Source organism: Molothrus aeneus, chromosome 3 (assembly GCF_037042795.1).
Source record: "Molothrus aeneus isolate 106 chromosome 3, BPBGC_Maene_1.0, whole genome shotgun sequence".
Taxonomy (NCBI): Eukaryota; Metazoa; Chordata; class Aves; order Passeriformes; family Icteridae; genus Molothrus; species Molothrus aeneus.
The window spans coordinates 29,447,171-29,465,958 of record NC_089648.1 but is presented as its reverse complement, the minus strand read 5'-3'; the positions used below and the strand labels follow the sequence as shown (position 1 = coordinate 29,465,958).

The 18,788-nt window shown below is 47.8% G+C and overlaps 1 protein-coding gene across 1 annotated transcript in view; it reads right to left on the bottom strand.

Moving 5' to 3' along the window:
• The window catches only part of MDGA1 (MAM domain containing glycosylphosphatidylinositol anchor 1), a 139,583-nt gene that overhangs the window by 25,409 nt on the left and 95,386 nt on the right, over positions 1 to 18,788 (bottom strand). The window contains exons 10-12 of the mRNA XM_066546548.1: positions 18,605 to 18,756; positions 1,551 to 1,728; positions 470 to 493 (exon numbers count right to left, since the gene is read on the bottom strand). Of these exons, the coding sequence (XP_066402645.1) occupies positions 470 to 493; positions 1,551 to 1,728; positions 18,605 to 18,756 (354 nt within the window). The remainder of the gene's footprint in view (positions 1 to 469; positions 494 to 1,550; positions 1,729 to 18,604; positions 18,757 to 18,788) is intronic.

The window sequence follows — 18,788 nt, the reverse complement described above, 5'->3', positions numbered from 1 at the left end:
GAAGGGGACTGTGCTCAAAGAGTTTTCAAGAAGAGACAGATCTGAGCTGGAGACTGCTCCATACAAGCCTGCAGAGATACCAAGTGGTATCATTCCTGGTCAGAAGAGGATGGGGAATATTCCTAAACACAGATATTTTGGGGAACATTTAGTAACCTGCTTACTGGAAGTAGATTGCTCGTGCTGGGGCATGGGAGTGGGTGTTCAAGATCACAGTCTGCCCCATCACAAAGATATCAGGTGAGTGAGAGGCATATCCCTGGCATAAATCTCCTGGCAATAACTCAAGGTAGAACAAATGGCAATATTTACTGGAAGATTTAGTGTATACAATTTCATCCTCTTTTGGGGAAAAAAGATTCGACAAAGTCAGCTGTGTATTCCAGCTGCCTGTCTTGCCTGATCTGCTGGAGCACTCTACTAAAGTACATTACATTCAAAGCATTAGCACAAAGGTCTTGTTGCTTACCTGTTGGATTGGGATAGTTGATTGCTGGAAAAAAAATAGAAAAATAAGTCAAAACAAAAGCACAAATCATAATCAAAGTCTGAAAATAAAATAAACACATCAAGAAAGGTCACAAATGCACAAGTCTCCTGGCAGCATCCTGTGAGAAAGCAATGCCTGGTGCCTGTTTTGGTGATGGAAAAAGATGTGGACACTCTGATCCAAGCAGCAAGAGACCTTAAGAAAACCCCACCTAAGGGGTGATCCTGGGATCAATAGGAAAACCTTTCTGGCAACCCAAGTAGTTTCCTTCTGGAGCACTCCGGGGGATAGCACCCACTTAGATACCAAAGCTTGATATCTAAGGGGGACATCAAAGCACTTTGATGCACTGTGGAAGAGTGACAGGACTGGTACGCTGGGGACACCAGACGCGCTGTCAGTCCACGGGACAGGAGGGTTGTGTGAAATCAAGCAAACATAACAGGAGAAGGATCTGTACCTTCTGCTGAAATAGAGGGTCCAAACTCCTGCTGGAGAGCAAAGGAGTTCATAGAGTTGTGGGAATAGAGAGAGCTGTGAGCTGTTGGGATGATGGCAAGAGAAGTATGGTCAATGTATACCAATGAGATAATCTGGGATTCAAGGTACTGGACAGAGCTACAGCTTTAGGAGTGACTAGCTAGGACAGGAATCATGCATTTAGCTCTGGAAATAACAAGGCTCCCGAAATTCTCTTGCTTTTATAGGAGTGTGGCTAATACACAGCATCCAGTGGCTATTTTGTATTGTAAGCCACTGTACCACAGGGAGTTGCAGCATGGCCTGACTGGGGTTTTGGGCATCTCCTGCCCACAGGGTGTGGAGTGAGAGTCAGAGCTGCTGAGTGAAGGATGAGTGGAGACTGACCTTCAGAGATCTCTAGTGCTCCGCATTGATGGCAGCATCCAAAATACAGTGGAATGTGATCACGCTGTGCCATCAGAACTCCTCAGAGCAAAGAGACCCACCCAAGGGTGACAGAAGAGCACCTCTCTGCATGCCCACATGCCCTGAGGCTGGGGCCTGCCCTCGTAGGCAGGACCGAGGAGGAGACACCTACGTTCCATGTACCGGATGATGCGGGCGGCCATGTCTCCGGCCCCAAAGCTGGTGATGGGCGTCAGGCGAACTTCATAGCTCTGAGGCACTTTCAGGTTGGGTAAGATGTGCTCCAGCAGCAGGCCTTTCTCCATTTTCTTCACAGGAATGAAAGTCTGGATGGTGTTTCTCTGAGACAGCTGCACAGAAAAAGAACCCATAGTGTTATGAAAATCCTGAAACTGAAAACCTGAGCAATTGTATCCATCATTTAACACCATTCCTCCTCTTTCTACACGGATGTACACCCAGTTGTTCCATGAGATCTTCATGCAGTATTGGTTTGAAAATTGGCATCCCTGGTACAGAACAGTCATCAGGAGCCCAAGTTTCCCCTGAAGGGAAGCCTTGGTGTCCTCCAAGGGAGGGACTGTAGGGACAGTTTGAACTACAGGTCCTGAGGCAACTTTGTGTCAGAAGCAATGGTCTCAGGAGGGAGAAAATGAACCCAATTCACCCCTGTTAGTGCACCCAGGTCCTGTGCAAACACAGCATGGCATTGCATCAAGATACCCTTCAGGTCACAATCCCTGCCGTAGAATTCATTCATTTGCTGCCCAGGCCATGTGGCACTTCATTTGGTGTCTCACTACTGCCAAGCAATCTACTACCATACTCCCTCAGAAACCTTCCACAGGGTCCACCCTTGGACAGCCTCTGCAGAGCAGAGCAAGGGGTCTATTTCAAGTTGATGGTTCTCTGGGGTCACTCACAGGCTCTCCCCTCCTCTGTTTCCCATTGGAAGAGGCTGAATTATGTTAGCTGAACCATACCAGCTGAACATTGTTCGGTTTGCTAAGGCAGCAGGGAAGTTTCAAGAAAACAGAGGAAATATCGTTATCAAAATCACCACCACTAAAAATGATGAATTACATGTCAGTGAAGCTTCCCTGCCATGGTCATGCTTGCTTGGCTGGGAAAGAACAAGAACGAGGATTGCATTGTGAAGATACAATTTCCTGCCTGTTGCTGCGCAGTGCCTGGATCCTTGTGGCAAGACACATTACTGGGAATGCTGGTGCTGGTAAAAAGACCATTGGCAGGATTTTTGATAGACCAGTGTTAACTAAGCTTTCCCTTGCCTCTGATATGTCCTCTAGGCTGAAATTTCCATTGCAAAGGCAGTTCTCCTGCCAGGCAGTCTCAGTGTTCATCATTAACTCTGAAGCTGCAGGATTACTGGAACTGGAATGCATGGAGGAAGGTTTACAGCAAATGTGTCAGTGGGCCGAGAAGATGGAGTGAGGGCACAGCAGAAGTGAAGGCCACTATCAAAGCAGGGCAAGGGGCAACGCTGATTTGGTGCTTAGCAAAAACAAGTGCATGCTATCCCTGCTCTGCCTGTCTCCAGCTCTCACATATGTAACTCTAAGTTCAAACCCAGAAGAAATGGCTGCTGCTGTAGAGCTTTCTGTGCCAAAGCCCCATTCATTTCCAACACAGTCAGGACTCATTGACTCACCTCCTTAATCCACAGTTTGGACGCTGATCCCAAGTGAAGGGGCCGGCACTGGTCCCTGGGAACCAGTGGCTGCATGTGGTTCTCACAGTGAAAAACAATTCTGCATTTGTCTTACAGATTGCACCTAAAGGAGTCCTTTGTACCTGCACACATCAGGGTGTAAGTTGCTTGAGGAACTACTTGCTGCACTCTCCTCCTCTTCCTCTGGCAAGATGGAGCAGAGAGCTGGGAGCTGTTCTGGTGCCTTCCCCCAGCTTGGCACTGCCTTAGGGAGCAGTCCTAGTGGGCAGGACCAGGGCAGTGGTTCCCAGAGGCACCAGGATGCTGCCAGGATCTGTTCATATCAACAATGCCCTACCTGCACACATGCCAGCTGGGTTCTGACCCAGCTGATGTTCCTATTGCTCAGCCCTCCCATCTGCCAGCCCTCCACACCATTGCTCTGGTCAAGCAGTGGCAGAGCTGGCTCCCTGGGGCAGGGACTAAGCTGGGCTCATTAGCACCAGACCCCCAATTAACTGGGAAAAGAGGAGCAGTCAGAAGCCAGAGCAGAAGGCTGGAGTGCTACAGCTCCTAGCCTGGGACTTTTTGGGGAGCAGAGTGTGACTGGGAGGGCTGGCAGCAGCTCGTCCCCACAGGCTGCCATTTGCTGGGGTGTTAGGAAGGCAGCCAGCAAATAGGAGGAGGTCAGGAGCCATTTCCCTTGTCTAGACATAACCTTTAGAAGAGAAACAAAATGGAGAGTCAGAGAGAAGCTTGAGGGTGAGATTCAGACAGTGCAAATTCCACCTCAGCTGGGAGTTAGGTGGAATTTGGGTATTTAAGGCTTCTGGGAGCAAGGTCAAATCACATACTCTCCCACATCATCTAATCCAGAACAAAATGAGAGATCAGCCTTCAGTCTGCACTGCAAAGCTCTGGATCCCCTAGTTGAGTCTATCCTCAGGGACTTGTGTAATCAAAAAAATAACTGGCTACCACCCAGGTTTGGCTGCAAAACAGAAATAATTAAAGGCACATATGCTTCCTATGGGTTGCAACCTCCCTGCTTTCTAGAAGAGACCTGGATCACTAGGTAATGGGAAAGGCACAGCCAAGGCTCAGCATGTATCTCCTCCTGGTGCTCAGAGGTAAAGTTTTAAGAGGTCTTTTCCCTCCACCAAATATCTTGTAGCTATATCTTCTCCCAGTGTATGCCCTGTCTCTATCCAATATGCAGCTCGGACTGACACAGAAACTGGCTGCCAGCAAGACTGCCCTCTGCACATCTTTACTACAGTCTCCACAGTCCTGGCATCACAACAGAACTGGCCCTGGATGTCTTTGGAAAGACTGGCTTCTCTGTGAAAAGCAGCATGGACCCTGAGCTAGCTGCAGCTGTCAGTAGAAAGAGCCAGGTGCGCTGACAGCACAGCTTAAAGGGCATGAAATTAGTGCAAGGGAGAAAAGGGGGCAGCTCCAGCCAGCTGCTTGCTGTGTGCATGTGGAGCAGGTGCTGGCTTACAGTCACTAGCACAGGTCCAGCAGACAGGGACATAAAGGCCAAAGTCTGCCTCTGCATCCCCCTCCTTGATGATGCTCTGTGTCCCTGACTGCCAGCAGCAGGTCTGTGCAGAGCTGCATTCATCAGTCCAGTAGGAACCCATTTTTCAATCCACTTCAATTGCCAGCTGTTTCCCTGCCTCCTCTCCATGTGTTCTGTGCTATCCTGGTGTCTTCTCCCTTCCACCCCCTTCTCAGCATCTCTCCTTGGATCACGCTGACCCTGTGCTCCAGTTTAATATTGCTGCAGTGCAATTAATAAAGCAGAGGCTGGCTCAGAGGACAGGGAAACACTGGCCACCTTATTAGAGACGCTGAAGCCTCAGTGGAGGAGCTCATGCTACAAGCTCATTCATCACCAGGCTCAGCAGGCTGGCCCAGGGGCCAGAACAAGAGCACTGCACAAAGCACACACTCGCCTCTGCCTTCACCTCCTTCCATTCCCAATACTCTGAGGAAGGGGATGGGAAAGGAAAAAACCCAAACAAATCCACAGTTCCTACCAGCTGGCTGTGAATATTACACAGGCTGCAGAGGTGAGAATGTTCTTGCAGAATGGGCTCTCTAGAAACACCTTACAAAGGGCAAAGTCAGCTCCATGTGGTTTGCATGTATTCATGTGCAGTGTATGCAACCTGTCCCTGTCCCTGTCCCTGTCCCTGTCCCTGTAAGCAGTATTAGCAATCAGGGGAGAACTCACTCACATGCACTCAGCCACCAATCCTCTGGGAGCTGCAACTGGGGCTGCCCTTCCTCATTCCTCACCCTCACCTGCCCTGTTGGTGGGCACTGTCTGCCCTTTCCCCTGTCATGTCACTTGAGCCAGCTTGTGATGCTTGCAGAGTGCTTGTCCCACTGTAGCCAGCCAAGCTGGCCCACAGACTGGGAACACACACCAAGAGTCTCAGAGATAAAAGCAGGATGCCACAGTACCCCTGACCCTGCTTCCATTCTCAGCTGGGGCATTGTCATAGGGCTCAAGGTATGACGCTGCCACACCCACATTTTCTCTTTATATAGGCTATTAAAGGAAAAAAACAGGATGATATTTTCAGACTGAATGATGTTTATGCCAGATGAGTACCAGCTAGAAGCCTTAATAAAGCTGAAGGATATTAATAAACACATCTGTCAAGAGTTACTCTTGTGGTTCTGCTCTACACCACCACAACAATCTACCTGTGTTGAGACTGGTGTGGCTTGTGAAGCCATGCACGTGGTCTCACAATTGCATATTAATGCTTGTTTGAAACGAGAAATTAGAAAAAAAATCTGTTTCATCACCAAGCCCAAAGGTGTTTCTAACAAATAACAGCTAGAAAAATTAACATTAAAATCAGGTAGACCCCTCAACAAGCTGATCAGAGCAAAGGAACTGTTTTGCAGGCATCCAGCTTCCCAGCATTGCAATTCACTCCTGATGCTCTCTCTTTAGTTGTCCCACTTCTTCAGCAACTTCTCAGCTCAGGGCACAAGCACCAGCTCTGCTTTCCAATATCTCCATTCAAATCCTTTCCACACACGCTCACTCTTTCACTCTTTTTTCTCAGCCTCATTCAAATTCCCCTGGCTGCTCCTTCCTGCAGCACAAAAGAGACAGGGATGGCTGTCTGCATTCCCTCTCCAGCCTCACTAACCACAGATATGGGCTGCAGGGACAGCTCCCAGCTCCTTCTGCAGCCTCTCCAGCCTCTCTGAAGGCAGAGAAGGCAGCAGATAAAGGCAGGCTGGTGTGGCACAGCAGCCTTGCACGCAGGCTCCATCCCTCTGACAAGCTCTTCCTAGCTCCCTGTGCAGCTCTGCACACCAGATAAATGCTGTCTCTGGCTTGTGTGCAGGTGGGGTGTCCTAACCTCCCCCAATCTCCTCCTCCTCTCTCATTTGTAGTGTCAGGACACTCTGGAGAGCAGACATCCACTGGACTAGGTGCTGTGGAGGGCCTGGTGGTGCAGGAAGCACAGGTATCTCACAAAGGTCTGAAAAGAAGCATGGGGCAATAATCTGGACAAAATAATCTTCAACTGCCTGTGCAGCTGGTGGGCTGTACTTCTCAAGCAACCAGCAATCAAGGTGGTCTTCAAAGCTCAGTGCCAAGCTGCCCAGTTTCTCAGCACACATGGATATCCCTGTTTAGCAAGGGGCCAGGAGAAGTGAGAGTAGCAGAAGGGCACTTATCTTCTGATAGGCAATGCCACCCAGGGTGTGACAGAGCCTCCCATTTGTACCATTTCAGCCTGTTTGCACAGAATCTTGGCTTCCTTACACAGCTTTATCCCAGAGTGCTGCAGGCATCATCTCTTATCAGATTTCCCCAGTGGCTGCGGCTGCAATGACCTCATCCCAACAAAGCCCAGCTAAGATACAGCTGCTCCCTTCCTAAGGGAGTGCTGCTTACAAACACCAGAAACAATCACACCACTGCCCTCACCACAATGGGACAGCCAGGACAGATACTCCCAAGGTAATGGAAGGGGTTGAGCTTGTTTATGGCACTGGTAACAGCTCCTGGGATGAACATGGGGCTCTGCAATGCCAAACCTCCCACTACTTCATCAGATATTCCCTGTCCTCAATTCCTGCCCCAAGTCTGCCTCCAAAGCTACAGGATATGGGGCAGAGAGGCAACCTCAAAGAGTTTAGATGCCATGGATTTCTTAAAGTTAAAAAAAAATAAAAAGGAAATATGATTACAGAATTTATGTGTGTTGGAGTTTATAGTACCAAAGATTGAAAGAAAATTATCCAGTTCTCCATTTTTGGAGAATGAGAGCTCAGCATGTAAGTTCCACGGGTAGAAAGAATTTCTTGGGAAAGTGGAATGAAAAATTCTCAGGAACAGGGTCAGGAGGGAGGAGGAGACAGGAAATTTTAGGGAACTCTCTTGAACATGAGGCTCCAATATGTTCCACACAGCTGGAAAAATATGCCATAAATCTGGCCCTTCCTTTCCCCTTCTTCCTATTCACTCTGACACACAGCAGTGGATTGAGATTGTGATCCTTGATGTCACCTTGGCACCACAGGGCAGAGCAGAGGAAGATGTCTTTGACATTCCTTTTGAACACTATGAATTGGATGCTTGATCTCTGTATTTTGGCAGAGGGATAAAACCCCAGAGTTCAGAGAAGGGCAAAACATGGCTACAATCTAGGACACAGCAAAGGATCCACACTCGTGGCTGACAGGGTCCAGTCCCCTGTCACCAGAGGGGCTGCCTCTACTTATTAATTTTATGTATGTATCACATCTTATCTTAAAAGTGGTTTGTTCCTTTTGGGCCTGCTCCTCCCCTGGACATCTGTTCCAGAGCCTGGCTGCCCTAATGTTCTCATTTCCAGACTGAATTTATTCACACGCAGCTTGCACCCAGTAATCTTGTGCCAGCAGTGTCCTTTAGCTTCAGTGGCTCTTTTCCCTCGCTGCTGCTCGACCCCCTGATGTTTTACAGACAGGAATCTCACCACCTCTCAGCCTTTGCTTTGCTGGGCTAAGACTCTGTGACTCCCTTGTAACACAGACTCTCGCTTTCCAGGATTGACTCTACAGTGTTTTTCTGCACGATCCCATTTGCTGGATCAGTGCCCGGCCTGCATATAGGATGTAGTAGCACTTCTCCACCTTGCCCAGAAGTACCTCTGGTTTCATCTAGGAGTACATTTGCCCTTTCTCACACCTGCATCTCATCAGCAGCTCCTTGAAGTCAACTCAGTTGAGCACTGCACTCATTTTCCAAAGATGAGCTTCCAGCCTGCAGCACCTTCTGCATCTATGACCCTGCCTTTGTACCACTGCATTTCATCCCACCAGAACCACTCAAATAGTTTTCCATCTTTCAGATCCTTCTTCCAATCCTTCCTAACCCTTCACCAAGGTGGCATTGTCTCCCAGCCTGCTGTCAGCTGCACAAAATTTCAAGAGCACAATCCTAATAGGGGATTCTGAACTCTGGCTGGTATCAGCTGCAGGGAGGATGCCTGCCTACTCTGGAAAAAACTATTTGAGTAAGTTTTGGGTAGGGAAGACATTTGGTTTGGATATGAAGATAGTCATTGTGATGCTTCTTTATAATCTCCCATCAAACCTTCTCTGCCTGTGACATTAAATTAGAATATTTTCTTTGGTTAGTTAATCACCATCTTGGATGGAAATGATGTCAAGCATCAACCTCACCAATTAAAGGGTTAAGGTAAGTTTAAAGCTGGATTTATTTCATTTTCCTTGCTTGATAACCATAACTCCTAAGGGGTTTCCAGAACAAATAATCACATTGCAAGCACAAAGATGGCATTTCCTAGACAAGCACATCAGTGAACTGAAATTCATGCCTATGTTTTTCATCAGCCAAGCACACAGGTTCAGATCCTGGGATTAAGCAAGGATGGATGCCCAAACCAAACCCATTACTCAGTCTAAATGAGGAGTCCTGGAAGCTTTTTGTACAGAATTGTCCTTTATCAGGAGGCCCAGTTTCTCAGCTGAAACATTCCCAAATCCAGAAAGAGAAGCAACTGCAACGTTCAGTGGCTTCTGAGGACAGCTGGAGCCATCGAGGCTGCGAGTCAGTCTCTCTCTTCCTCTTGCACAGGCAATCAGCTGCCCATCCTCATTAGGTGCCAAGAGCAGCAGTTTATGGCTTCCTAGAGAAGCCAAATTGGTGCTGTCATGAATTACTGTAAGTGCTTGTTCCACACTCTTCAATAATGTCTTTCATTAGGATCTGATCAGAAAGCAATATGTATTTTATTAGCGTATGTTCCCTGGTCTAAGGAAGAACAGACCTAGCCTTCACTCTGTCAGAGAGGCAGTCAAGCACAAGCCTTAACTGAGACTCTCTTCTACTGTCTCATAGCCTTATTTTCAACCCTGAGGGCACGTGTAGTCCTTCTGCTTCAGACTGGAAGCTCTCTACTCTTACTGCAAGTTCCTGCCTGTACTGACTCTTGACTGTGCACGGCAGAGCCTGAGATCACCTCTCTGTCCATTGTATGGGCACAAGCTGGGTAAGAGACACCATCTCTCATGTTCCTCCACATCCCTCTCTTGCAGAGAGCAACGGTGCCAGACTCTTTTGAGCCTCACATCTGAAAATGAGCACTGCTTGGTGCCTTACTGATCCAATTTTATACCCATCCCTACATCAGTAAGCACAGTCTCCTCTTTCACCAATTTCCTTGCACTGGACACACTGGCTGCTTGCAGCCAGACCCATGCATGTGTCTATGCACTGTGCTGTCAGCACTTCTGACTCCAAGAAAAAAAAAACAATTTGGCTCTGCACAGCCCAAGTCTGCCCAGCTGCAGTTAGGTTGAGCTCTGAGCCACTTTGCCTAAAATATGGGTGTAACTTGCAAACAGGACACGCTCCACCAACAGGAGCTTAATTTCTTCTCTACAGACCCTGGCAGAGCCCTCTGTTAGGGCACCTTCACCCTTGAAAACAACTAATAAAGGATGGGGCTGATGCTTCCTGGAGCAGAAACAACCTTTTTGTGTGACTCTGAACTTTCCATTCTGGTACCTGTAATGAAGGTTTGTAGGTAAGTATCATTCCAGAGCCTCTAGGCTGTCTATAAAGAAGAGGCAGAGGCAGCACAGAATATGCAGGGAGACCCATAAAGCCCTTCACATTGCTCCATGCTGCCCACTTCATTTCTTTATGATACACAGCCAAAACATCCATCTAGTGCCTACTCCTTCCATTTGTGACTAGCTGTGGGAGAGACTACATCTCTCTTCCAAACCCTTCTCCTTCACACACTCTTATCTCTTCTCTCCAATGCGTTCTAGGAAGTGAGAGCCAGGGGAAAAAAGAAACAAAAACCAGAACAAACCCAGAAAAAGGAAACAGAAACAAAAGAAGGAAGAGGTGGAATATAGGAAGGGGAGCAGGAAAAGGCACAAAGGTCCATAAAGAAAAGATGGTGAAGCAGTAGGAGGAACACAGACTGACTACTAAAAAGAACAGATGAGCAATCAGGAGGAAGCCACATCACAGCCTATCAACAGGGACTTTCAGAAAGACTCAATACTCAAGCATGAACCCCTTGAAGCCACCGAAGGAGTGTGGATAAGAGATGCACAAAAAAGACTGACTTTGATACTGAGTAAGCATTTTTCATTCTGTACTTAGCTCTGTAAAACACAAGCCAAGAGCCTGCTGGATATAAACAAGCACAGTGGTGTGGAAACAACATCTGTACCCTGCAAAGCTGCTATGAGGAGTCTATTGGTTTGGGGAATCTGATTATCTCCTCTCTCACATTTTTCTTACCCAAAATGAACACTGAACAGTGGTGTTAGGAGCTAGAAAGACATGAGATTTTCCTTCTAGATGTGTTTTAAGATCATATGAGCCTGTCCAGCAAGATTATTTGAATTGCTCTTCTCAGTAACTGTAACTATTCTGAACACAGCTAAAACTGGGACATGTGCTCGAAATATTCCCTTGTACTAGGAAAGCTAAACAATATCCTGCTTTCCCTCTTGCCCATTTAAGTACTTGAATGGCATCAGGAGCAGTCCTTAAAAAAGTTAATGCTAAGACAAAATCTCTCTGCCAGGCACCTGATGAATGGCCAGACACCTTGTAACACTGTCACCTACCCTGTTTTGGGCAGGTTACCTTAGGCTTTGGATCTGGCTGAGACACAGGTAATTTTCCCGACAGGAGCCCTCACAATGCTGTGCTTTGTGTGGGTAGCTAGAAAGAACTTGATAACACACCAGTGTTTTGGCTACTGCTAAGCAGAGTTCCCACAGCACCAGTGCTGCCTCTCCAACACTCTCCCCTCACCAGCAGGCTGGGGGTGGGCAAGATCTTGGGAGGGGATGTCATATCCAGAACTGCTGATCCAAATCGACCAAAGGGTTATGAAAGTATGGCTGTGACATTTGCCTTCCAGAGCAACTGCTGCATGTACTGAGGACCTGCTTCCCACAAAGGGACTGGACATTGCTTGCTGTTGGGAAGTAGAGAATCAATTGTTTTCCTTTGATTCTGTGCATGGCCTTAGAAGTTGGTTATTAAACTGACTTTATCTTGACCCACGTGTTTTTTTCAATCTTATTTTCTCTCCCCCTGTACTGCTGAGGAGGGGAGAATAATAGAGCAGTTTGGTGGGCAACTGGCATCCAGCCACGGTCAATCAACTACACTTTACTTACTTTGGATGATCACAGAAGAGAAATTATACCTTAGACTGAAGCATAACTGATCTGCCACTGCTCATATTACTAATTTTTCCAACTAACTGCTTACAAATGACCTGTGGACTAGGGAAAACCAGCTCAGAAAAGCCATGTATCATACTGAAGAGCAATTTGTGAATGGAAAAAGACAGAATTAATCAAACTAATTCAGTAGTTAAGCATCATATGCTAAGTTCTCACGGGCAAAGGGAAGAAGTCCTAATTGTGGCATTGGAAACTATTAGACTACCAAAGGGGGAAACCTTATCCCATGGCTACCAGTCATTTCCACTGAGATCACACCTGACCCATCAGTGCTGGTCAGGCCTGTGCCAAGCTTTCCTGGCCACCCTTGTAGAAAACACTCTGGTCCTCTGGCTGACAGAGCCAACAGCAGCCATGGCCCGGCAGACATCTCCACCTGCAGTGAGTGGGAATGGCCAGGGGAAAACTCCCTTCCTTTGTGCTGCTGGAGGCTCTGCTGCTGTCGACTTAGCCAACACAGAGTACAAACATGAAACACGGAAAAAGCTCCTTGTTTCCATCCCCACCAAACATTCAGCTATCCTGGGATCTTCCCTTATAACAGAGGTGGAGAAGACCTTGTTCTAGCAGCACCTTCTGTGACAGATTGCTAGGGATGAAAATAGAGATGGCTCAATGTGCTATCAGCTGCAGTGACTGATGGTGTGTCCCATTTCCAGGCAGAGAGAGCACAGCTGAGGTAAGATCCTGCTGTCTTCACTCCCACATGCCCGTGGCAAAGTCACTGCTTCACTTCCAGGTCCTGCACAGCAATCTTATTAAGCTTCAAGGACTGCTTGTCCACCATTTGTTATTGATCAGCCAGCTCTCCTTCCAGGGGCATGCAGCTGACACTCAGTCCCAAACTCCTCCTCCTCTGCAGCCTAGAAAGGCAGAGCCTCCTCTCCCCCCTCTTGCTTTCCCTGGCTTTGCATCGTGATGGCTGTTCAAACCATCCACCAAGCACACCTCCCACTGGCACTGGCTTATTTCTGCATCCTTTTCCACCTCTTCCTAAGGGATGAATCCTGCCCAGCATCACGTAGGCCACTAGCACAACTGAATGCAATTGTCTTGAGAGCACAGATATAATCTGCCTATTCTTACTGCCTGAACAAAAGTTGAAATTAAAAAAAAGAGCATCAGTAGGGAGATAGGATAGTTAGAGCTTAAAAAAAAGACCTTTTCCACTACAGAGGATGGTTCTGCAGGTAGATGGAATTGTGTTGATTTGATATCCAATATGACAGCAGCCTGTGATCAAGCATCAAACTGGCAGACAAGGGAGGCAAAAGAAGAAGAGAGGACCAGAGAAGCTTTCTGACAGATGTGACTTATGAGCCATCCTGTAACAGAAGGTCTGCTTTGAGATTCAGTGCTGGGCAAACACTGTGAAGCCAAGTCACTGGAGTCCCCAGTCCTAACACCAGTGAGAGAGCACCAGCAGAGCCTGCATCAAGTGCAATGATGAGGCTACCATGTGCTGCTTCAGGAAAAGCCACACTCCCTTCCTGGTCGCAGCCAGCTGTAACTGTGATGCTCTGGGTAAATGAACTCACACATCCTTGTTCCATGTGCCCAGTCTGTGTCCTACCTTGGACATCAAACTGGCCTGTCCAATTAAGCAGCCTGTCAGCTGGAGGATTTTTTGGTGGATGTGGCACCGTATTCCCTTTTTCCAGGTAACACCAGGCCAGTGCACCAAACAGCATATTTTATCCAGAGCAGGATGGATACCTCCCTAGCTCACAAGCTACAACTCCTCTTTAAGCTTTTCATTTTCTAGTATGAAAACTAGGATAGCCCTGACTGCTTTTTAGTTAAGTCCTAAACCAGGTATCATCTCCTTAACTCTTGCAGCATCCCCCAGCTGAAAACCTCCCTGCAATAGTACTGTATGGATGGGGCCAGTGGGGTCACAATGCACCAGAGAGCCTTGGGATGAGGGCTGCAGACCCAACCTGGTCTGCAGCAGTTGCCTTGGCAATGGCAGCGTTGTGCTGTGGAGCCAGCAAAATGTCAGAGCCTTTGTAAAGCGAGTTCTGCCACACTGAACTCTGCCTTGTGCAGAGCTGCCTCCTCACCAAGCCTTTGGTGTCCTGTCCTCCTCCCTCCCTCACTCCGAGGTGCAGCCCCCAGGCACCCCCTAAGGCACCAGCTGCTCGTTTTTTGATCCTTGCCTGAAGCCATGGCTGCATGTGCAGAAGAAAAGGAATTTTGTTCAAGAAAAGGAATTTTGTTCAGCCCAGGATACACCGCTGGGCTGCTACAAGAGCCACCACTGCTCAAGTACATCACCTTTCTGCAGTCACAGCATTTCTAACCTATGACCCAAAGGCATTCTCAAACAAACATCCACAGGGAAGTGTGGGCAGGTGCACTGCTGTTCACCCTCCCTGTGGTGCAGTACCACCCCTGCTCTGTGCATATAGGGAGAGACGCCCCTGCCTTCCGAAGGCTGACTGCCTCCAGGAGCCCATGAAACCAAAGACAGGCTGCAGCAGACAGAAACTGCCCAAGTGGGCTCAGAGGAGAGAAAAAGAACAACTCAGAGGAAGAAATTAAGTCATACAGATCCATAGTCCGTGGACCTCGGCATAAAACCTCTCCCGCTGTGCTGGGATGGCCATCAGCAGAGTTAACCTTCCACTCTAATCACAGTCATTAAATTCCTGCTAACGCCCCTGTCCTGTGTCTGTCCCAACTGCTCTGTTATCTGTCACCTCCCCACATGGTATGCAGGCTCCCCATGGCCGCAGCTCTCATTAATGCTGCTCTGGATGGCTGATGAGGCAAGTGGCAGCCGGCTCCCAAGCCCAGATGAGTTTTGTAGACAGCAGGGAATGTTTATCCAACATGGAGGGGATGTAAGTAGAAACAAAGAGGGACCATACAATTATTCAGGCATTGCACAGGGCCAGTCTCATTAGATGGTCTCCCTGACAGGAATTAATCTGAAGTGACAACCCAGGGAGCAATTTAGCAAATAGGTCTGGGGCCTGGCCCAGTGCAAATTTCAGGGGTCTGTCTGGCATGTAGACTCAGCCTGCTCTGAGGAGGGGAAAGCCAGGAATATATAAAGCTGGCCCAGTTCTGGCCTGAGCCTGTGTATGAGAAGGTACAGAGGACACAGCAGCCTCAGGTCGCCTTGAGGGGAACAATGAAGATTAAACTTTCCTACTGCACCAAGAGCTTCTCCTTCCTCTTTCTCTTGCAGCCTCAGGTCACAGATGGATTCCAGCTCATTAAGTGCACAGTTATTCTGCCACAAAAATCCCCCAAAACCATAACCACCAGCCCAACTTAGATCTTTCCTCCATGATGCAACCTGCTTGCAGTATTAGATGGCTTTTCATTTCTCTTTAATGTTAGAGCAGAGCCCTGGGACGGGTATAAAATACATAGAGAAAACAAGCAACTTAAAAGGCTTTTTATTTTTTAAGCAAAGATCTGGTTTGGGGAGGCTGCTTTGAATCCCCAAGCAATGAAAATAATTTTCAGTTGGAAGGCAGTACTTCATAGCCTTTTCTACACTGCAAGAATACATGGAAGAAAAAAAAATTGACCAAACAAATAGCCCTAAAGCCTTGTGGCATCTGCCCACAACCAAACCACCCAAGGCTGTGACCTCATCGAGGTCACTGGGTAAGGTGGAGCAAGGTGGTTGGCATTTGGATCAGTTGCCTTGCAGCAAGAAAGGAAAAACCACCCAAGCTGTCAGGACAGACAGCTGTGAGGCCCCTGCTGTTCTTCGCTGGGCACGTTTTCCCCTCTGAATTGTCATCAGCAATGCCACTGCCTAAGCCCACCTGAACAGTCCCCTCCAAGAAATTACAGCCTCTTTGCTGGGACGTAGAGTAGAGGCTTCACAAGAAGCTTGCTCCAAGTTGCTATCATATGTACTTTCCTGGGTCAGTGGCTCCAAGCTGTCAAGCTGCCTATATGGTTTTAATCAAAAGTTAATTCTTATTCTGCTGGCACTGGTGTGTCTGTTGTGCCGCTCAGCCTGCCCTGCAGCACTGGGAACAATCAGCTCTGGTGGAAGTGCATCTGCCCATCTTGCTGGGAGCCCCCACACATTGCTTAGGAAACCAAATTCCCCCAGACTGCTTGCAATCCCCCCCAAAATGCCCTAGGAAGCTTCTGAACAGGAAGAATTGGAGGAGGCATGGCGCCAGCCAATTAATAAGCAGCACTCTGACTCTCACCCAGCCCCAATTTCAGCAGCTGCAGCAAGCAAATTTAATTCAAGCATTCCCAGGTGCCTTGCAAAGCATCCTCCTACTTGGGCATCTTCACATTACATATGCCAAGAGCTCCTTGAGCAAACCAGGGAGTGTGAAATGAAAACTAGCAAACTAAATTGCAACCAGTGGGCATCCCAGCAGGTTGCCTTTTGCATTCCAGCTCAGCAAGAGTTAATTCTCCTCTTTTCCTCCACTCTTCCCCCTGACAGCCCCTCACTAACCCAAGACTGCAGGCTGCCACTTCATTTGTCCTGAAGAGCCCTTGCCATGATCACTGGGGCTGCAGAACTCCAGGGAATGGGGGAGAAAGTGGGTTGGCTGGCTGGGTGAGCTTTCCCCAGCTTGATGCTGGCAATAAATCACTTGTGTCTGGCCACATGTAAGGCCTATTTCACCTAAGGAGAATATTCCACTCCTATCTGAGCTCTCTAGGAGGGTTTTTGTGCCACCACAGCTCATGCCTGTAAAGCCAGCATGTCCAGTGAGGAGTGTGCACAGGCAAACAGCAGCTCCACGCTCAGGCAGACAAATCCCCTTTCTTAAGAGCTCTCCAGTCAGTAACACTTTTAGGCTTTTGAGCTTTTCAGTTATATTCACTAAGGCCACTACGTTTTGCAGTCCAACAATGAAACAGAAGGATGCACAACTTAGTCCAGGGGCCCCAGCACAGAGAAGAAGATGTGATAAAGCAGCAGAATCTACAGGAATGAGAGAAGGTGATGGAGCAAGGGAAGGAGTTAAAGGTCAGAAGGTGGCACAAGGCTGCTTGGAGCCCAAGTGAGATGTCACAATGAAAACACCAGGAAGGCAGCACATGAACAAAGGGAAGCAGCAGGCTGGATGTGAGAGGGGATGTGATCCTCTGGGACAAGGAAATGAAAAGGGCTCCATAAGACCTCAGTATGGCTCATGGAAGTGGAGACCTCACCATGAAATGCAAATGTTTTCACTGGAGAAAAGCCAGGAGGAGGAAATGCCATGAAAACCTTTTCCAATGTGTCTTAGTTTCATCCAGGGAAGGGTTCCTTTTTTACAGCAGTATCACAACAAAGTGTTTCCTTCTCGTGCTTGACGAGAAGTGTTTACAAAGCTTCCCTCTCTCCTCCTCTCTCTGCCTATCCTTCTTCAGTCCCAGGCCACCAGGATGACACCTGTAGCCATTTCCAAGAGCTTTCCCATACATATGACTGGGCTACAGCAGGGCCTCAGTACCATGCTCCTCTAAAACACAACACTCAGTAGTCACAGCTACATCGTGATGCTACAAAACAGTAATGGCAGTAACCAGTGGGGTATGAACCAAACTGGGTGTGTGTGTTTAAATTTGCATGGCACTCAGCTCCCTCCATGTCGTAACTTAAAGCAGAAAAGTGATTTTCCCTTCTCTTGATCCCTTTTAGTAGGAGCTCAAAGAAGGATAGAACCAAGATTACTTTTAGACACTGTGCAAAAAGGAAAAAAACCTCAACTTACTGGAGAAGGATAAAACCCACAAATTTGTTCATTGAGTTGCAGTGCTGATAATAGCAAAACTTGGCTCAGAGGGAAGACCTACTATGACAAACTGCCTTCATTATTAGAGGCTCCCCCGGGTCCTGTATTATTATTAAGTACTGACAATGTGCTCCATACAGTGTGAGTAACAAACAAAGGCTGTCCCACCCCAGAGAGCTCACAATCAAATGGAGACATAAAACTGGAGCCTACTGTGCAGAACTAGAGGAAAGAGACACTTGAATCTTTTTAATTATTTTGTTTTCTATCTACAGTAAACAAAATTTTCCTTGCAAAATGCATTTGCTACTCAGCTACCAGTGAATGGCACGAACCACCAATTTTACGTGTCCCCATTTTTCAAAAATGTTGAATGCGGGTACTTTGCTGGGTGTGGATGAAAGCACCTGGCAATCCTGCTAAGATAATGTGCTCTTTAAACACATCAAACTCTTTTCCCTAACCTTCTCCAACCAGTGATGTCTTCAGATTTCACTCAGTTCTCTACCCCAGCCCCCAACCCCCAGTATGATTTTCCTTCAAACTCAGAAGACTTGAAACCCACTTCTCTTCCCCTGCAGAGTTCATACAGTCCAAATAGCTTAGTTAGTGTGACAGGATGAAAGCCCTTCTGCAACACAAACAGCCATTGACTTCTTCCTGCAGTTCCTGCCTGGAGAGCTCTTCAGCTTATTCCCTTTTTTCCATACGAGTGAGGAGGATGGAATTCCACTCGTTTGAATCTTTGGCCTACAAAATCTACACCACCAACTAATGACTGTAAGGCATTGTTCCCACTGAAACCCCATTCAAAACACTGAGCATGAACAGCCCAAGTGGGGCCACAGGGCTTTGAAAGACCTCAACTGTACCCAACCCCAAAGGTAAAAGTGAAAACTGAGCTGTGCACTTGGCCTGTCTCTTCCATTCAGTGGAAAAGGTGCAAGACTGTCAGGATCTGCCAATTTCATCACTTTCAGCTCTCGATCAGCAAGAAAACATTGGTGTAATTGCTTCCTCAAAGGCCATGTGCTGGGGCTACAGGAGAGCAGACCTTACCTGCCGGACTTCCAGGCGGTACTTGAGGATGGGATCCACAGCATCAGGCTCCTTCTGGGTCCACTGCAAGACGTAAGAGTAATTCTTGGATTGCCTCTGGCTCAAGGTGGGGTTGGGAGTGTCATAGTAAAACTCTGGGCTATAAGCTTTTGCTGGAGGGGAGAAAAGAAAAAAGAGGGAGGAA